Source organism: Cydia fagiglandana, chromosome 16 (assembly GCF_963556715.1).
Source record: "Cydia fagiglandana chromosome 16, ilCydFagi1.1, whole genome shotgun sequence".
NCBI classification, from domain to species: domain Eukaryota; kingdom Metazoa; phylum Arthropoda; class Insecta; order Lepidoptera; family Tortricidae; genus Cydia; species Cydia fagiglandana.
In genome coordinates, this window is record NC_085947.1 from 583,078 (window position 1) to 601,243 (window position 18,166).

General features: G+C 35.2%; 2 protein-coding genes across 2 annotated transcripts; both read left to right on the forward strand.

The window, feature by feature from the left end:
* Window positions 1–3,852: 3,852 nt before the first annotated feature.
* LOC134672180 (general odorant-binding protein 2-like) lies at window positions 3,853–5,468 on the forward strand. The gene is made up of 3 exons (XM_063530080.1): window positions 3,853–4,001; window positions 4,607–4,752; window positions 5,212–5,468. The coding sequence occupies exons 1-3, from the start codon at window positions 3,853–3,855 to the stop codon at window positions 5,466–5,468; spliced, it is 552 nt and encodes a 183-aa protein (XP_063386150.1).
* A 5,269-nt stretch (window positions 5,469–10,737) lies between these two features.
* On the forward strand, window positions 10,738–13,344 carry LOC134672135 (general odorant-binding protein 2-like). The gene is made up of 3 exons (XM_063530040.1): window positions 10,738–10,865; window positions 11,699–11,879; window positions 12,671–13,344. Exons 1-3 carry the CDS (start codon window positions 10,782–10,784, stop codon window positions 12,847–12,849), a joined length of 444 nt encoding a protein of 147 aa, XP_063386110.1. The 5' UTR covers window positions 10,738–10,781; the 3' UTR covers window positions 12,850–13,344.
* Window positions 13,345–18,166: the final 4,822 nt, after the last annotated feature.

Here is an 18,166-nt window from a genome sequence, read left to right on the forward strand (position 1 = left end):
AAATTTTTATAGTATTTTTTATTTTACAGCTTTAGTCGTTAGTTGTAGTTAATTTTAGTTATATATATATTTTATAACAAAAATACATCATTTGTGAAAATAACAACTGCCTATAGTTCGTTTTTTTTAGCATTAGAATGAACTTCAAAGAAGGTAAGCGATCTTGGCAAGTCTTTTAATTGAAAAACGCTTTTTAAAAATCAATAACTATTACTTATGAAAGCAGAAGAATATAAATGATCGTATTAGATTCATAATTGTTACATATTTGCCGTAACTTATTTTTAAAATGTGTTTACAATTAAAAGACACATCAAGATTGTTTGCCTAATTTCTAATGCTAAAAAAAACGAAGTATAGCTACTTATCACGGTTCATCAAAATCTATTATATTGTACTCTTACTACACTTTGCCAGAAAATACCCTATTTCCGGTCACTTTAGTTATGTAATTATTGCATCACGTTATGACTAATACCTATATAAAAATGTAGACTTACTATGAAATCACAAAATTCTTGTAATTTTTGAACCCGACTGGAAAACATACCTGAAACAAAAATGGGATTTATGAACCATTGAATAATATTTATGTATAACATAAAAAAGCAGATAAATTAGGCTATATTTACTAATTACCAACGCAGGCAGACTTAGTGCCTTGACAAATGTCCCTCAGCTGACGCTCTAATGAAGAGTAATCCGCTCTGACGCGGATTAGCGTCGTGCGATGGGACGCGTGTCCATTTCCATACACGGTACGCTAGGGATCGCGCACGAGAAGCCTTTGAAGAAAAGAGCTAACCATAGTAGAAATCATCAGTTTTGCAGCAACAAAAGTTGATTTATTGTTTGAAATGTAAAAAAAAGTGAATAGTCAGAATTGGCTATCATTCTTAGAAATATGGGAGAACATAAAAAAATTAATTAATTACTGGTAGAGGTAGTTTCTTATAAAAAAGAATTACTTAAATCGGATTACGGGCCTCGTAAATATCGGTAAACATATATAAAAATAGCCACAACACAATCAAATATACAATATAAACAATCTCCCCTATCTTGGATATAAATCATTAAAAAAACGAATAAAGAAGGCTTCCGTGAACGTGATGAAGATGATGAAAAAACTAATAACGACCCTTTTCTCTCAAAATGTTTGGAATCGTTTAATGCTTACTTACGATACAAGTGCGGAAAAGAGGAACTCGTGCCGTTTTTAAACACTCCCTACCCTCGTATTTTAATTTATCGCCATTCGTTTCGAATTACCTATTTGCACGTGTATCGTACAACGTTTTACAGTAAATATGGCCTTTAAACTTTTGAAATACGCACGAAAAGTGCTATTTCCCGCACTAATATGGTCCTAACCATATGTACTGTAAAAAATATATCGGATAAATTTTAAAATACATCCAAGGCTTAACTACTGTTTATAAGTGTAACGATAAAAATCGTGAAGCAATGGAAACAGTACATCCCAGGGGATGCAGTAACTTTGCATGCTCACGCGTCTAATCGCATAATGCGCGTAATGCAGACATTAAATTAGGGTTCGCTGTTTATTTCTATCTAATTGACTTCCACAACGAGATAATAGTAAACTTTAGACACTGCGAATATTACACACACAACCCTTATCATTTGTTTTTAGGTTTAAAGATCTTTATTTCTCATAAGAATACAAAATATTCACTTACACGAGAATTTCTTTTTTTTTTTTCATGCAATATACTTATTTTTCGGTGAGCGCACACTTAACTTATAACCACTTAATACTGTAGGTACTTACTCGTACATATTATGACTTAAACAAAAATTTACAAATTAATCTAAAAAATGAAATCACACAAATCACAACACACACAAATGGACGACTATGACTTAAATTATTCCCATCTAGTAATATAAATAAAAATCTTCTTTATTGTGCACACCTAAAAGCTAATATAAGTATGTCTTTTCACCTTTATTTTATAAAGATTTATGTAATATTAATTTATTTATATGGATACTTATTACGAATACCGAACATTCCATTAAAGACATAGGCTAGGTAATTCAGGCTAGCCTGCTATCTGTATGTAGAACGAAAGTGGTATCTATGCTCATCGATTTAAAATTCATAACAGATCTTCTCCTATAGAGTATATCAATATAAATACTCTTTATTAAGTACATATCTGCATTATAAAACAGATATACCTAAGGAATCACAATTACTTACTCATAAAACACCGGCCAAGTGCGAGTCGGACCTACATCACCCAATTTTTAGCAATGTATTTTTTATTCGTAAAACGCGAGTGAATGAAATGAAAAGCCTATAAAAAACCTGTAGGGGTCGGATCAAAAAGTAATTAGTCCGACTCACGATTGACTGCATATTTTTATTTGGTTTTTCTGTCATCTATAGGTAAAGAACTATTTTGTGTATTTTTTTCAAAATTTTAGACCTAGTAGTTTCGGAGATAAAGGGGGGAAGGGGAATGGTCATTTTTTGGCTATTTTCTTAAATAACTTCTAAACTATTTATTATAAAATTACAAAAAGATCCCTTTATTTGAGATTCACAAAATGAGCTCTTTTATTTGATATACAGGGTTACTTTTTTACCGGTACAATAAATTTTACCACATCATTGGTATCGATAATAGATCACATTGCACAAATAAAAAATATTTTTTTTTTATTTCGCGTCAATTAATTTATCCTTCACCAATTTAGTAACTTCTGGTTCCACTAATTACAAGGTGTCAACGGTATGACGTAAAAGGGGCGGGGCAAGGCGAGCGGCCGGCGGCGCACGATTTGACAACAAAACATCCGGGAAACTGCGAATGCAAGGTGCAACCCTTTGACCGATAAGATAGACTAGTCCGCGCGAATCGTCCTTCGTGAGTGCACGCACGCAGTTTCCGTACTTCCTACCCTACAGTCGAAAGTTACGCGCGCGACACGATTAGCGATGTTTACAAACCGCGAGTACTACGAAATGGTTCGTAGTTACTTTCTTAGTGGTGAAAATACAGTGGCAGCTCAGCGGATGTGAATTAGTACGATAAATGGACTCCATTAATTAGGTATGTAGGGTAGATTTCAATCATTGTACATAGTTGATTCCAATTTTTTAAATACGCCTCAATGAAAAATGTTGCAGACTTACTTCGTAATTTTATCAGATTTCGAGACCTTTTGTCATACTTCACACAAAGCAACATCTTCATTTTGACGGTCCTAAGCCCGTGCAAGTATGAAGGAAGAATTGGGATCAAGTAGTATTTTTTTATGTCAATACGTGCGCCGCCGCCGCTCGCTAAATCGCGCGCGATGACGTAAACAAACAGTTGCCAGTTCGTGCGTTTGCTAATTGATGCGTAAGGCATCCACATTTTCTAGTACTTTAGCGGATAAGTTCGGGCATTGGTATTTTTGTTTTTTTGTTCCCAAATAGTAGTAACAAAGAATGCTAGTATTTTTTATTTTTGGCAACAATTACGTATGTTGATTTATTGTACTGGTAAAAAAGTAACCCTGTATAACACAATATAGCTTAAAAACATTATTTTTTAATTTTCTCATTTACCCCCAAAAGTGACCTCCATGTTTAAAATGCATTTGTTTACGTAAGATGTCCGTCTTTGGGTCACGAATTTACATGTGTGTACCAAATTTCAACTTAATTGGTCCAGTACTTTTAGAGAAAAGGGCTGTTACAGATGGTCAAACAGAGACGCACGAGAGATCCTATAAGGTTCCGTTTTTTCCTTTTGAGGTTTGGAACCCTAAAAACAAATCTATTTGCTATAAAAAAAGGCTCGATGGCGACGAATGCTCATTGTCTTCAAAATGGCGCTGTGCTGGATAGTTGTTGCTGTGATCCTGGCTGCAGCAGAAATTATGGAGGCGACCTCAGACAAGTCCATCACTATGAGCCGTGTCGCCGGGAAATTTGGAAAGACTCTGGAGGGTGGTCGGGACGAAGTAAGAACAGTTTTGTACCTATTTTTGGGATATTTGTAACCACCGTTCAAATCAAATGTACTGCCGCCGCGACCAAGACCAGTGAAACCTGTGTCGAAACGTCGGTAAATCAAGGTAATTGAATAAAACCCGTCTATAATGTGAGTTAATATGTGTTCAAAACGCGAAAGTTTAAAATATTATATTTGTAACATTCAACAAGTGATGTATGTTTTTCTATCGGTGTGTTTCTTTTATAAATGATCATAGAATTCAGTCGCATTAATATTTGAGAGTAAGGCTGTGGTTGGTTTTGCAAGCGGCACATCAAGGACATTAAATACATTGTGCACTGTGCTCGATACATTTTTAAACGGCCAATTTGCCGCTCCTCGCGCCTCTAGCGTCCAATCCACGATTTTAGATAAGGCTTTAAATACAATTAAACCCTTCTCGAAACCAATATTCAAATTAATTCAGGAGATCTTCTTGGAATGCCCTCTCACAAACCCTCCCTGCCCAGGTTTTCTGGAGACACTACAGTATGGAGTTCTTCGATCAAGAGTGTACTAAGTAGTAACTAATTCATAGATATATTTTTATAAAGAGAAGAAACATGATTTTTATTCTTCTCTCCCAGCCAAGCCTGGAATCAAGACTTCGATGTAGACCGCAGAGAGATTGGCTGCGCCATCATCTGTATGTCCAACAAGTTCTCCTTACTGCAAGATGATAATCACGTGCAACATGACAGTTTGGCAGATTACCTCAAGTCTTTTGACAATGGTAAGATTTTTACACAAAGTTTGCTCAGACTCAGAACGGCTGACAAATTTTGAAAATATGATGAATACTGATAAAGCGTTAAAAGTCATAGCAAAGCAACATTCAAAAATCGAAAACAGAGAAGGTAATGAAAAACCACACAAAAAAGTATATGAAACAAGAAAATAATGTCTTCTGAACGTGTCGTATAGAAAATACCTATTAATGTGTTAAATAAATAAATTCACAGTGATATTCAGAGGGCCGCCATGGTGGTATGCCATAATAACACTGTAAATAACCGACGAACTTTAGTTTGTGAACTTATTCTTAGGGTTCCGTAGTCAACTATTAACCCTTATAGTTTCGCCATGTCCGTCTGTCTGAGGCTTTGTTCCATGATTTTTGGTGCTAGAAAGCTGCAATTTGGCGTGGATATTTAATGTGCTAATTCTATCCGCTGCTTTTATTTACTTACAGGTGACGCTCTTGCAGCCACAGCAGCAGATTTATACAAAAACTGCGAGGAAGAAAACGGGCATATTGATGATGACTGCAGCCGCATCGCTAAGTTGTTCGCTTGCTTCAAGACCGAAGCCAAGAGGGCTGGCATCGCGCCGTATGTCGACTTGATTAAAGATGTGCTAAACGAGAGTTACGACCCAACGGCGAAACTTGAAATTGGACACCATACTGGAAGGATTGACGTGTTGGACGTATCTGATTTGTTTATTTAGTCCCAGATTAATATAAGAAACAATATATGTCCCCACTACATTCTCATTTCAACGAATTTATACAAATACATAGACAGTGTTTAAGTTTTAAATAGCCAATACGTGTCTAAATTTTATTGTTTTTGTTATGCGAAGTTTCCTAAAGGCAATTTGACATGTTTACAGTATTGAATTTATTATAAGAAAAAGCGTGTACTATACACCGTGAAATTTTAGTGGTTGTTTTCCCGCGGCAGGGCGATTTGCTATCGGTAGTACTTTCGAATTATGATAGACAAACTTATAAATAAACTGTTTTCCAAAAAAAAAATATACAAAAAAATAACCTAAACTCGAACAAGCGAAAAACAATAGTAACACACTAAAACTGCAAGTCGACGTCAGTTCCCGATATTGTAAACAGATAAAGAAATAAACAAGCACATGTTACTTTTTTAAACTGTGTAACAGGCTAGAGTGCCACTTGACAACTGAAATTAAAATTTACTTAGACTGTTCCTTCACGATTAACAGTTGAAATAAAACCTTTTTATTAGTTTGATGATTGCCATTACGTTGTGTAAATCGAATAATTAAATCCTCTTCGCTTATTAAACTAATGTGATAACAGATCCTGTCAATGTCAATGTCTATTTCTAGTAAAATGGATCGACATTACGAATATTCTAATTTAGAGTACGTCGCGATGGTGCAGCTGTACGCTAGGGCTAACTACGACTCCCACGCCGCCCGGCGACTTTACGCGTACCGGACCATTTACAGTCGCTGCGTCTTCGGGGGATTTTAAACCTCGCAAGTTCCACACGGATGAACAATTGTCGCCGCAACACAGCGGCTGCTTAACCACGGGCAGTTTCAAACGCCAGCACATGCACAGGGCAGAGGTGATTGTGTATTGAACGTGGCGGATTGCAGTTCGAACAATCGGGAAGTTTAAGTGTTTGTTTAAGTTTTTGATCATTAAAAGCTTGATCTTAACTTGTTATGTTTACTTTTAAGGATCTGCAAACTAACTGCACGTAAAATGTGTGAAGGAAAAATAAATGGAACTACTTTTTAGGTTATTTTGTTTCATTCACTCGAAAGAATAAGGTAGGTACTACTGCAGTGCTACTACTGGTGTTAGGTCACTTTCGAGTTTCGTTCGACACATTTATAAATCTGGCATTTCTTAACATTATTTAAAAAAAAGATTACACATCGACTGTATATCGATAGCAGAATCATTTCGTTGCGGGAAAACAACCACTAAAATTTCACGGTGTATACATATAACAATTTATTATCTTGCAAGCGGTTTAATAAAAATGTCATTTGCATTTAATGAATCTAGTAGGTAACAGGTTTGAATGATTCACGGTAAGTTTCACTAGACTTATATCGACCGCGATATATAATAATATAAGATTAATATCGTGAGATAAAACAATACAAAAGGTAATCACGGTCCATATCCCGGTCGATATAATGTCTTGTCTTAATAATAGGTAATCTCATTCGTAAAGGACTTTGATTCGAAATTTGGCGACCAAAAGTCAGTTTGACACTGCTAGGCAGTCGTGGTAAGGCTACCTATAGCCGTACCATGAGTTGACAATTGATGACGTTTACGTTAGCGACTGGGTAAACTCGATCGCAGTCCATCTCGCTCGTACTGATGGATTGGTGGGAGAGTAAGAATGCGCGCTATCATCAAGATCAAGTTCACGCACGCAACGTAAATGTTAATTAGCTACACCAAGGGCATCAGCTGCGAATGTAGGAGACGCTGAATCGAATCTGGGCTCAACGAATGGAGACCTCTGTTCCGTTTTTTCTTTTAAATATAATCAAAACATCTATTTCTGTGTATAAAATGTTGTACACGATACTCGAGTAAAACACGTAGCATCCATCGATGCCGTTGGCCCAAAGGACGCTTGGCGTCCGCGACGCGGACGACGTTCGCATACTGATGAATTCGCACCCAGGAATGTTGACTACGTATCTCTGACTAATAATATTGTAAGGTAAGGTCCTACCGAAGAGACAATCGTATAAAAAAGATCTCAGTGAATTAAGAACTTAGAGTTAGACCAAGAAAAGTCTGCAATGATTTTGATAGCACACGCAGTGCAAATGTTATTTTAAAAGTCAAACTTCTATGAAATTATGACGTACTTATAAATAACACTTGCGATGCGTGTACTATCAAAATCGTTGCATACTTTTCTTGGTCTAACTCTAGTACTTCGTCGGTTGTAGTATTACGGTGCAAAGTAGGAAATTCACAACGAGTGGCGATAAATTAAAACACAACCGATGAGAGCTTATTGTGTAATGTGTAGCTGTAGAAAATATAAAATACCGATATCGTGATAAAGTTAAAATATAAGTATTGAATTCTGAAATTAGAGTTTATTGACACACTTCGTTTCCACCTAAGCACAATTTAAGCAAGATAGCGTGAAACTTTAATAAATATAATAGGTTGTTTAAAAGTTTTTCGTATCATTTTGAGCTGTATTGACTATTGTCTTCGAAACCGCATCAAAGCTTTAGATTGAACACTTAGAAGGCTGCGGTTAGACAGCAGAGGAAACAGTATTCCGCGGTTTTCCGCACATTAGTCAAGGGTTTAAGTTTCAAAAGCGTCTTGAAAGGCTATTGTTTGAAAATATAAAAGAAAACGACCGGTCTGGCCTAGTGGGTAGTGACCCTGCCTGCTAAGCCGATGGTCCTGGGTTCGAATCCCAGTAAGGGCATTTATTTGTGTGATGAACACTAATATTTGTTCCTGAGTCATGGGTGTTTTCTATGTATATAAGTATGTATTTATCTATATAAGTATATATATCATCGCCTAGCACCCATAGTACAAGCTTTGCTTAGTTTGGGGCTAGGTTGATCTGTGTAAGATGTCCCCAATATTTATTTATTTATTTATTTATTTTAAACAATGAATTTACAAAATTTACATATTTCAGATCAATAATTCGGTATAAGGCTTAAATTGGCGGATTTTTTTTTTTAATTACCAGACCTAATAAATGAATTGAAATTAAAACTTTCATTAAAAAGTAACACAAGCGAGCTCCAAACTATTCGGGCTGCGAAAAAACCTAAAAATACTGAAATAGTGAAATGTAGGTGCATTAATTTATGTTATCGCTGAAGTCCCAATAGGACAGTAAAATCAGCGATAAAAAATAACAAGACTAAATACGCCATTAAATGTAATAAATGTTGCCAAGAATACAGATGAACAGTAACACTCTTATATAACTTATCATAAATGAACCTTAAGTCTTTGCAATAAGAGTTACAAACAGTGTTACGTGTTGACAGTGAAGCGGGTAAAGAGAAGAGTACACAAGATAAGAATGTTTGCGCGTTTAGGCGCATGTGTAATGGATAAATCCGCCCGCCCAATATTTATTCTTATCGATATAATAAAAAAAGTTTGGGAAGGACAAAGCTGAGAGAGCATATTTCTGTTTAGTCGTGTTTACAGGTATTATTAATATTATTATCAAATTTATATTATATTAACATATGTAACTTATATTAAGTAGTTTCTGTGTGTTTCCTCTTAACCGGGTGTAATTAGTCTTAATTACATATACATACACCTTAGAGTTATTTAGTTTTAACCATTCGATTGTGCTAAGTGGTGCTTTATTTAAATTATCGTTAACTATAAGTAAACGAATTTTTGCATTTTATAATAATAGATGATATGTCATCTGCATACAGTAGACAATCATATTCGGCAAGGAGTTTGGTACATTATTTATAATGTATAAAAAAAATAGCAGAAGACCCAAAATATTGCCTTGTGGTACTCAATAAATTCTTATACTTGCATTTAATATGACTTATGAGAATTTAGAGGATATATGGCAATTATTTAGGATCAGCAAGCGTAATTAAAATTTTGTGGTATGCTTAAATCATTCGTGTCTTTCCTGCACACATCGCAAAGTTAAGACAGTCAAAAGCATTGTTTTAACTACACCCTTTTATTTTATTTTAACTACACCCTTAGAGGCCAGATACATATTTTTAATACTTGCGGCTCAAATGCGAAAAACGTGATCAGGTACATAAATAGATGTAACCGGGTCATAAAATTTTGATGTTCTGTCCACAGAAGTAACCTTTTTCTGTCAATTGTTTGACCCTCGACAAAATTTAATAAGTCGGTACTCTCAGTCCTCCTCTCTGTCTCATGTAGACAATGGGGTAAACAATAAGAGGGCTCAGGTGCCGGTTGTTCGCAAATAACAGTCTCCTTTTATTTCTTCTAAACAACGCATCGGCTTGCTATCCACGCGATTTTATTTCTAACTGAAAAAGGGGATTTTACTATTACGAACAAGCTTGATTCAATTTGACTCTCGTTCTTTAAAATATATTTTTGGTTGAAGAGAAATGTTGTCTTGTTAAAAGACTGATTTTGTCTTTTAATAATTTTCGCAAAGCTTATATTACAACGGGTCACTCAAGTTTTTTTTAAGTCTGGACCCCTGCTGGTGTAATTGCGTTATGTCTATTTTTGTATTGGATTTTGAACAGCGTGCCAAGCGAGACGTTTGGAATACCATCCCATATAAAATGACACTTAACGCAAACGAGTACGTCACGTTACACTATCGAATGAAATTTACATTTGGGGCACAGGGCAAGTTAAATAAAAGCTTGTACTCGTAAAATTTGAACCGATTGCGCAAATTAGTGGCCTAGTGAAGACCATACATTGATATAGTCTGTGCGGAAAGAGAAGAGTCGTGAAATGTATGGGGCCCAATACATTCCACGACTCTTCTATTTCCGCACAGACTCTAGCGATATAGGATTATTGTATTCATTGTACAGAAGATTGTTTGACGTTGTTATCAACGTGTCTCTAGACATACTGCTGTCCTCATATTTTACAGGTCCATCAACCGCTGCCTTTTGACCTCCAATTGACAAAGATTTATGTTATATTGTTTTATTTAAAAAATACTAATCATGGAAAACGAACATTATATTAAGGACATCATGCAAGCCTGCCTGTACTACCTGTGTGTAGCACGAAAATGACATCTATAATCATCAATTTAGAATCCATAACAGATTTTCTCAGATAGATGAATATAAATATTGTTTATTACATATCTGCATTATAAAAGGAATCAAGGTTACTCATAAATAAATCAGTAAGATAATCGTTGATAGAGAAAAACCAAATCTATTTGCTATAAAGAGGCGTGATGGCGACGAATGGTCATTGTCTTCAAAATGGCGCTTTACTGGATAGTTCTTGCTGTGATCCTGGCTGCAGGAGAGATGGAGGCGACCTCAGACCAGTCCATCACCATGAGCCGTATCGCCGGGAAATTTGGAAAGACTCTGGACGGCTGTCGCGACGAAGTAAGAACAGTTTTGAATTATTGGGATATTTGTAAACCTTCAGTAAAAGTTTTTCTATCGGTTTGTTTCTTTTATAAATGATAATAGAATTCAGTTGCTTTAAAATTTTAGAGTAAGGCCGTGGTCGGCTTTGCGAGAAGCAAATCTAGACCATTAAATACCTTGTGCTCTTTTATGAACGGCCATGATTTGCCCCTCCTCACGCCGCGCCCCTATAGTTCCTTTTTTTTAGCATTAGAAAAAACTTGCAAGAAAGTAAGCCATCTTGACATGTCTTTTAATTGAAAAACGCTTTTTAAAAATAAAAAAACTATTACTTATGAAAGCAGAAGAATATAAATGGTCGTATTAGATTCATAATTGTTACACATTTGCCGTAACTTATTTTTAAAATGTGTTTTTCAATTAAAAGGCACATCAAGATTGTTTACCTTTTTTCTAATGCTCAAAAAAACGAGGAATAGTGTCTAGCCCGCGGCCTTAGGGGCATTTTCATTTAACTTGTAATTTAAAGCGCGACTTAAGTCCTGTTTCAGTAACGACACCCTTACATTCCTGATGTATGGGATTTGACATTGACCTTAAGTTTTGTAACGATTGCTAACCGGCCGTTTACGGCGCCGGCTCTAAATATAATTAAGCCCTTCTCGAAACCTCAAAAAGTAGAATATGTAAAATGATAAGTTATTTAGATTAATTCAGGAGATCTTCTTGGAATGTCCTGTCACAAACGCTCCCTGCCCAGGTTTTCTGGACATGGGGTTCTTCGATAAAGATGCACTAAGTCATATAAAGAAGAGAAGACACATGTTTTCTATTTTTCTCTCCTACAGGCCAAATTAACCTCCGACATCATGAAAGGATGGGAACAAGTCTGGGATCAAGACTTCGATGTAGACCGCAGAGAGATAGGCTGCGCCATCCTCTGTATGTTCGGCAAGTTCTCCTTACTGAAAGATGATAACAACGTGCAACAAGACAGTTTGGCAGATTACCTCAAGTCTTTTGACAATGGTAAGATTTTTACACAAAGTTATTTAAGATTTTTGCTCAGAACTCAGAACAAGTTGACAAATTTTGAGAAAAATTGACGAATACTGATAAAGCGTCATGAGTGAACGGTCTAATAGCGAAGAGTCTCGACCGACATCTTGAGAGACTCTCGCTAGGTGGTTGGATCAAGGGTCAGATGCAGAAGGCGGTGATCTTGGACACGGCGCGGATAGTCCGCCGGTTCCTCTCTCTGCGGCCCTGACCACCGGCAGCTTGGGCCCTGCCCCGCTGCTGGCGGCACCCTAGGTTAGGGTTTTTATAATGTGTTTATACTTATTTTTTGTTGTTTTTTATATGTTTTTGTATTTTACTTTTATATTCATGTTATAAATGACCTAGCCTAAGAAGAAAAATAAATAAATGAGTATAAAATACAAATACAAAAACACAAAAATAATCTATAATATTTAGAGGACAGGTGTAAATGTCTCTAGGTGTCTAAAGTACTTATGTATATGAAACAAGATAATATTCTCATGTATTTATAGTCTATTAAATAAAGAAATTGAAAGTGAAAGACAGTGATATTCAGAAGGCTACCGTTGCGGTATGCCACTTAACTGCAACTAACCGATGAACATTAGGTTAAAGTTTAGTTTTTGAACTTATATTTAGGGTTCCGTACTCAACTATAGTTTCACCATGTCCGTCTGCCTGTCTGTCTGAGACTTTGCTCCATGATTGTTAGTGCTAGAAAGCTGCAATGTGGAGTAGATATTTTATTTTGCAATATTTGCTGTTTTTACTTACAGATGACGCTCTTGCAGCCAAATCAATAGATATCTACAAGGTCTGCGAGAAAGAAAACGAGCATGTAGATGACGACTGCAGCCGCGCCGTTAAGATGTTCGCTTGCTTCAGGACCGAAGCCAAGAAGGCCGGCATCGCGGCCTACGTCGACTTGATTAAAGATGTGATGAACGAGAGTTAAGACTCGACGGCGAAACGTGGAATTGGAAACCATACTGGAAGGATTGACGTGTTTTTGGCCGTGTCTGATTTGTTTAGTCCCAGATTAATGAAAGAATCAATAAACTACATTCCCATTTCAACGAATTGATGCAAATCGACTTCGATAACCAGTGTTCAAGTTTGATTTAGCTATTACGTGTCTAAATTTCATTGTATTTTTGCCATCCGAAGTTTCCTAACGGCTATTTGAATGAAATGTTTACAGTATTGAATTAAGTTTTAGAAAAAGTGTGTAAGAATTATCATCATACAACATTTAATTATCTTGCAAGCGGTTAGTTAAAAATGTTATGTACTAAAATATTAACATGCATACATGCTGAAATTGTCAATAACTTCACATAAATTTATTTCTTGTCGATTCTTTGGCCAGTATTGTTTTTAATTTATGTTTACCAACAGGGCGTATTTTTATTTGTCGTTATAAATAATGCTGATGAAAATTAACCCTTAAGTCACAACCTGAGGGACCCGTATAATAAATTCATGTATCATAAATTTCATTTCATTAAGCTTGTCATTATTAAGCCATTTAGATATTATCATAGAATTGCAATAAAAAACTGCTCGAGTGGATTTAAATGGTTTTTAATCACATAATGGTATCTGCCTTGTGTTTTCGTTCCTTTGAACCCATTTTAATCTTAGTCTACCGTGAAACTAAGGCGGTAGGTAAAAAGTTACGACAGAATGGTCGAATGCTTGGCGAATAGCGACATGAAGCTGCTGCATAATTATTCAAAAAACTTAGTTCGACTGTTTACTTAACATAAATACTTAAATCACCCGTAACTGGGCAATAGTCGACTATAAGGTTCATGGTACACGCGAGCGCTATACAGTTGACACCGTTAAATAACCATTTTCAATTTCATTGCGCCGAGATAAGATCTACTCATGGTCAGTTAAGTGAGTAGTTGGTACACTGTAACTTACTTGCTGATTTGACTAATTACAAAATTACACAGCTGCCCTTTTGATGTTTCTTTACGTGGAAGGAGATTGAATGGATGTGGCATATTTCAGCCTGAGTTAAAATATGTAGCAAGGCTCAGTGAAAAAGATTACTTATAGAAAATGAGACTGTGTGAAGATTTGAAATAAATAAAGGCTAAGCTCTAAAACCCCCATTGCTGACGCAGGCGAAAAAAATTGCTAGGCTCAAATGGGACATGTCTACGGCATTGCCTGGCATTTGTTAGCGATATCTTCCTTAAAAACTGACCGGAGGAAGCACTAAACCAAAAGTCAAAGAAATCAAGCTTACAGGCCTTTGCCCAGCGGTGGCACCAGACCGTATTTATTGAAGATGCACTCTCAAAAGTACAATAATCGAAACATTGGGGAAGCATATTGCTCCATCCACGCTAAACTTGGGAATCTGCCATTTCGACAGATTTAAGTCATTATGATTTACGACTTGACCACTAATGCATATTCGCGAGTGGAACGATATCAGTACCTAGTGCAACACCTGACAAGACAAATACTAGACTTAATCACAAATACATCAAACCAACATCCAAGGCATTAAGCAACCACGCCTCACCAAATGACTTGCATCCGCGCAACCATCACATTACTATCAACAACACCGAATACACATTCTAAATGAATGCGTTTAGTCTAGCTCATTATCTAGTTACAACTTACAACTCTTGACTGCCCGTAGGGGAACCTTGCTTGGTTGACCTTGTAATATGCTTTGCTATTAAGAGGGGGCATATCTCCAGGAAATTAAAAGAAAACAAAAGATAGTGCGCCTCGTGAAATGGGGTTGGTCATTTGTGACGGAAAATTTGCCCATAGTGTATCTTTTGTCTGAATTGATTAAAATTTTGCTCCTCAGATTAGTCCTGCAGCGCTGGCTATATTTTGAGCCCTAACTTAAAGTAATATTAAAGTCAAATTTTTTTTCGCTTACGAATGCTGTTTTATGATGTTAATCTTACATTTTGTTTTGTGTCACAGATATTATTTGCTTTTTAAGTTATTTAATAATTTGTGGTAATTATTTTTATTTTGAATTATTTTGGAGAAAAGAATATTCGAGAGAAAACATGTAACTGTGTCGCATTTAGGATAGTTTTTTTAATATGAAAACATAGTTTGTGTCAATTACGTCCATTGCAATCGGATACTATGTCATACTATTCAAAATGACTCAAAAAATAATTAAAGTTAAAATAAATTGCTGACGTCGCATTTAATCGTATCAATATGTACATTACATGTTTTTGTGTCTTATTGAGGCACAGCTTCATAAGATTTTTGATAATTTTGTTCTAACAGGCTATTACCATAACAAAAGAATATTAAGGTTACTAGAGTTCACACCTTATTAATATAAAAGGCGGGATAAATAAGAAATATGAATTTGTGTCAGTTTCATCCATTGCATAAACAAATAATACAAAAATAATGTTCGCGTTCATACGACGCTAGCGGGTGGCTCTTAACGGGCAACGCGGGCCATGCACGGGGAGCGGGCGCGGCGGGCGCGGCGCGACCTTGGCGTGACGGCGGGTAAGGGCCTCTCTCTAAAAACCACACGTTGCGTACGCAACGCATGTTTACTTCGCCTGCGTGCCAAATTAACGCAACTTATGCAAAGTTATACTACTACAAAGAGAACTTATAGATATTGTACATTATGTCACCATTTAGCAAAATAACTGTAAGTGTGTAAGTAAGAAAGAGAATTAAGGTCTGTTTATATCTATACACATTGAGAATGTGAAATTCCTCTTTGACATTCGTTACGTAATGTCGTAATTAACAAATATGCGACATATCCATCCTGAGGGCCTACCGCGAACATCGCAATTCGCAAATTGCGGACATCTTTCTCTGTCACTTTTATTACGTCTAATTGGAGTAAAAGAGAAAGAGTTCGCAATTTAAAAACTTTAGTGTTCACGGTTACGCATCATATACTTGTGACAATGACAGGGAAAAGGTACCACTTGAGTAAAATTTGCTTATTAATGCCGTGACTTGAGGTAACTTTCATTCTTTGATAAAAATATTACTTCTTGAACTTAATTTATATTAATGTTATTAATATTTTGATTTCTATATCTAATTATCTAATCAAGTCTAACTTCAATATATCTTAATTATATGGACTAATAAATTTTAATATAAACATTTTTTTTTCATTATAAATAGCACAAACCAGTCTTTCCATACTTAACGTAAATTATGCACATTATTTTTTTAATGTTTTTTTTTGTTCTTAGCATTTTTTTACAATAGATATTATTAATTACACGTATTGAGGTTACTTAAAGCCTGTTTATTCTTATGTTTTGAATACATTTACCTTAAATAATAATTACCAACACTTTTGATAGTTCAAGCTTCTTGGATAATACCTTTGGGTTCAATTGGCGTAAAGGACATTTTGGCGAAAATAAGTTATATCCACTACCGTAGCCTCAAAGGGCTTAACTGACAAAACGCGATTTACCAGGAGAGCCAAAAATCAGTTTTGTTTGAGGAAAAAAATCAGACCTTTTTTGTTTGTTTGAATAAACTAATGCCTGTATGTGGCTTATTCCTAACTTTTTGAGGTCTTTTAAACTGATTTCTTGAACTTACAATACAATGCTTATTAACGAAAATAGCATGTCTGTTACGCCAAAAAACACGACTGTTTTTAAGAAGGGCGTCCCTTACGTCTCTTCTTGATTGTTTATCTTATTAGAAAAAGGGCGTAATGTACTAAACTTTAAACTGTTTTAGTACCATTTGGCGTAAATCCAATAATTTCGTTGCCATATTGCCAATATTGCTACTACTTGCATTTAGGGAACACTATACTTCTAAGTACTTACTATAATTTACATTTTTGTTCCGAAAAAATATAGAGATGTAGTATTCACTGTTAAGTTTTTCCACATTTTTGTTATTTTGAATACTTAAACGTGGAAAAGGTCGTTTTCTGAGCCACTAAAACAATGTTCTATTTATTTGTTTAGGTATATTACTTCAACAGAATCACTGCTGTCCTACCATTGATGTATATATTGATATACAACAATTTCTAATAAATTAATTTAACTATAGAAAGTATTATGCGTTATTTCTGTTTGTAATGTTAATTAGATTATAAATTTTACTTTTACATAAAAATACTATTAGGTACAATAGTAGTTTAGAAATTTCATATGCCTATTCAGTAAAACTTAATGAATATGATCGCATATTTATGACATTACATTAGAGTAGAAAAAGGCCAGGCTTACGTACTTTTAAATGCAAACGTTAATTTAACTTAACAGTAACTTTCATAAGGGTAATCCTGTAAATTAGGGTTTAAACAAAAAAGTATTAATGATACGTTTTAATCAATAGGTATTACCAATGACCCAGTCACAAACAAAACTAAAAGTTATCAGTCTTACCTTAATTAAACGCCATAATTATCATTTGAATATAGTCATATTTTATTATTTTCATAAAACTGATGAAAAAGTACCCACTAGTTCAGTTTAAATTGTCAAAATTTAGTAACCCTATAAATAAAGCAATGAGCACATGAGCAGGTAATGCAAGTACCTACTTAATAAAAAAATTCACAAGGATATAGGGAAGTATAACTAGCTCATCCCACTTAAACACAAAAAAACAACAATTATAAACCCGAAATTATACATAGTATGGGGGCGTATCTCGTACATTGAATTATCTAACACTCGTGTAAACATCCATTAGTTGTGGGCGTAACGTACATTTAGCACTCAAAAAGCGCAAAGAGGCGTAACGGACAAAAAATTACCACATATTTATTTAATAAAATTTCCCATGCAAAAGACATGCACGCAAATCATACACAAAGTTGGGAGTTACGCCAAAATGTCTCACAAAATTTTTTTGAATTGGCAGATACGGCCAAATGCGTTGGAAAATTGTGTTCAAGCATTGATTTTTCATAGTGCTTAAAGGACATTTTTTTCAAGTTATCGAGACGTTAAATAATACTATTCGATAGAAAAAAAAATACTGAGTATAACTGTATTTTCGCAATTTTGTCCCTTACGCCCTTTGAGCCTACGGTAGTCGTTATATACAGTTTTGTTCAGAATTCCAAGCGCTTTCGTTCGATATCTCTTAAAAAGTTGCCTTTATGACCCAATTTTTGCACTATGAGCTTGCAAAAACAGCTTATCTCAATGGTAAATTACCAGTTATAAATTAGAAATATGGATATTATCGTAAAGGTTACCGCTATAAATATTGTTGTAAATGACTTACATGTGTTTTGTCGTCCT

What these genes read in the sequence shown, in the direction of transcription:
- LOC134672180 (XM_063530080.1), top strand. Translation starts at nt 3,853, where the DNA reads ATGGCGCTGTGCTGGATAGTTGTTGCTGTGATCCTGGCTGCAGCAGAA. An exon ending in GACGAAGTAAGAACAGTTTT is followed by an intron (nt 4,002 to 4,606) that starts GTACCTATTTTT and finishes CTTCTCTCCCAG; the next exon opens with CCAAGCCTGGAATCAAGACT. An exon ending in CCTCAAGTCTTTTGACAATG is followed by an intron (nt 4,753 to 5,211) that starts GTAAGATTTTTA and finishes ATTTACTTACAG; the next exon opens with GTGACGCTCTTGCAGCCACA.
- LOC134672135 (XM_063530040.1), top strand. Translation starts at nt 10,782, where the DNA reads ATGGAGGCGACCTCAGACCAGTCCATCACCATGAGCCGTATCGCCGGG. An exon ending in TGGACGGCTGTCGCGACGAA is followed by an intron (nt 10,866 to 11,698) that starts GTAAGAACAGTT and finishes TCTCTCCTACAG; the next exon opens with GCCAAATTAACCTCCGACAT. An exon ending in CCTCAAGTCTTTTGACAATG is followed by an intron (nt 11,880 to 12,670) that starts GTAAGATTTTTA and finishes TTTTACTTACAG; the next exon opens with ATGACGCTCTTGCAGCCAAA.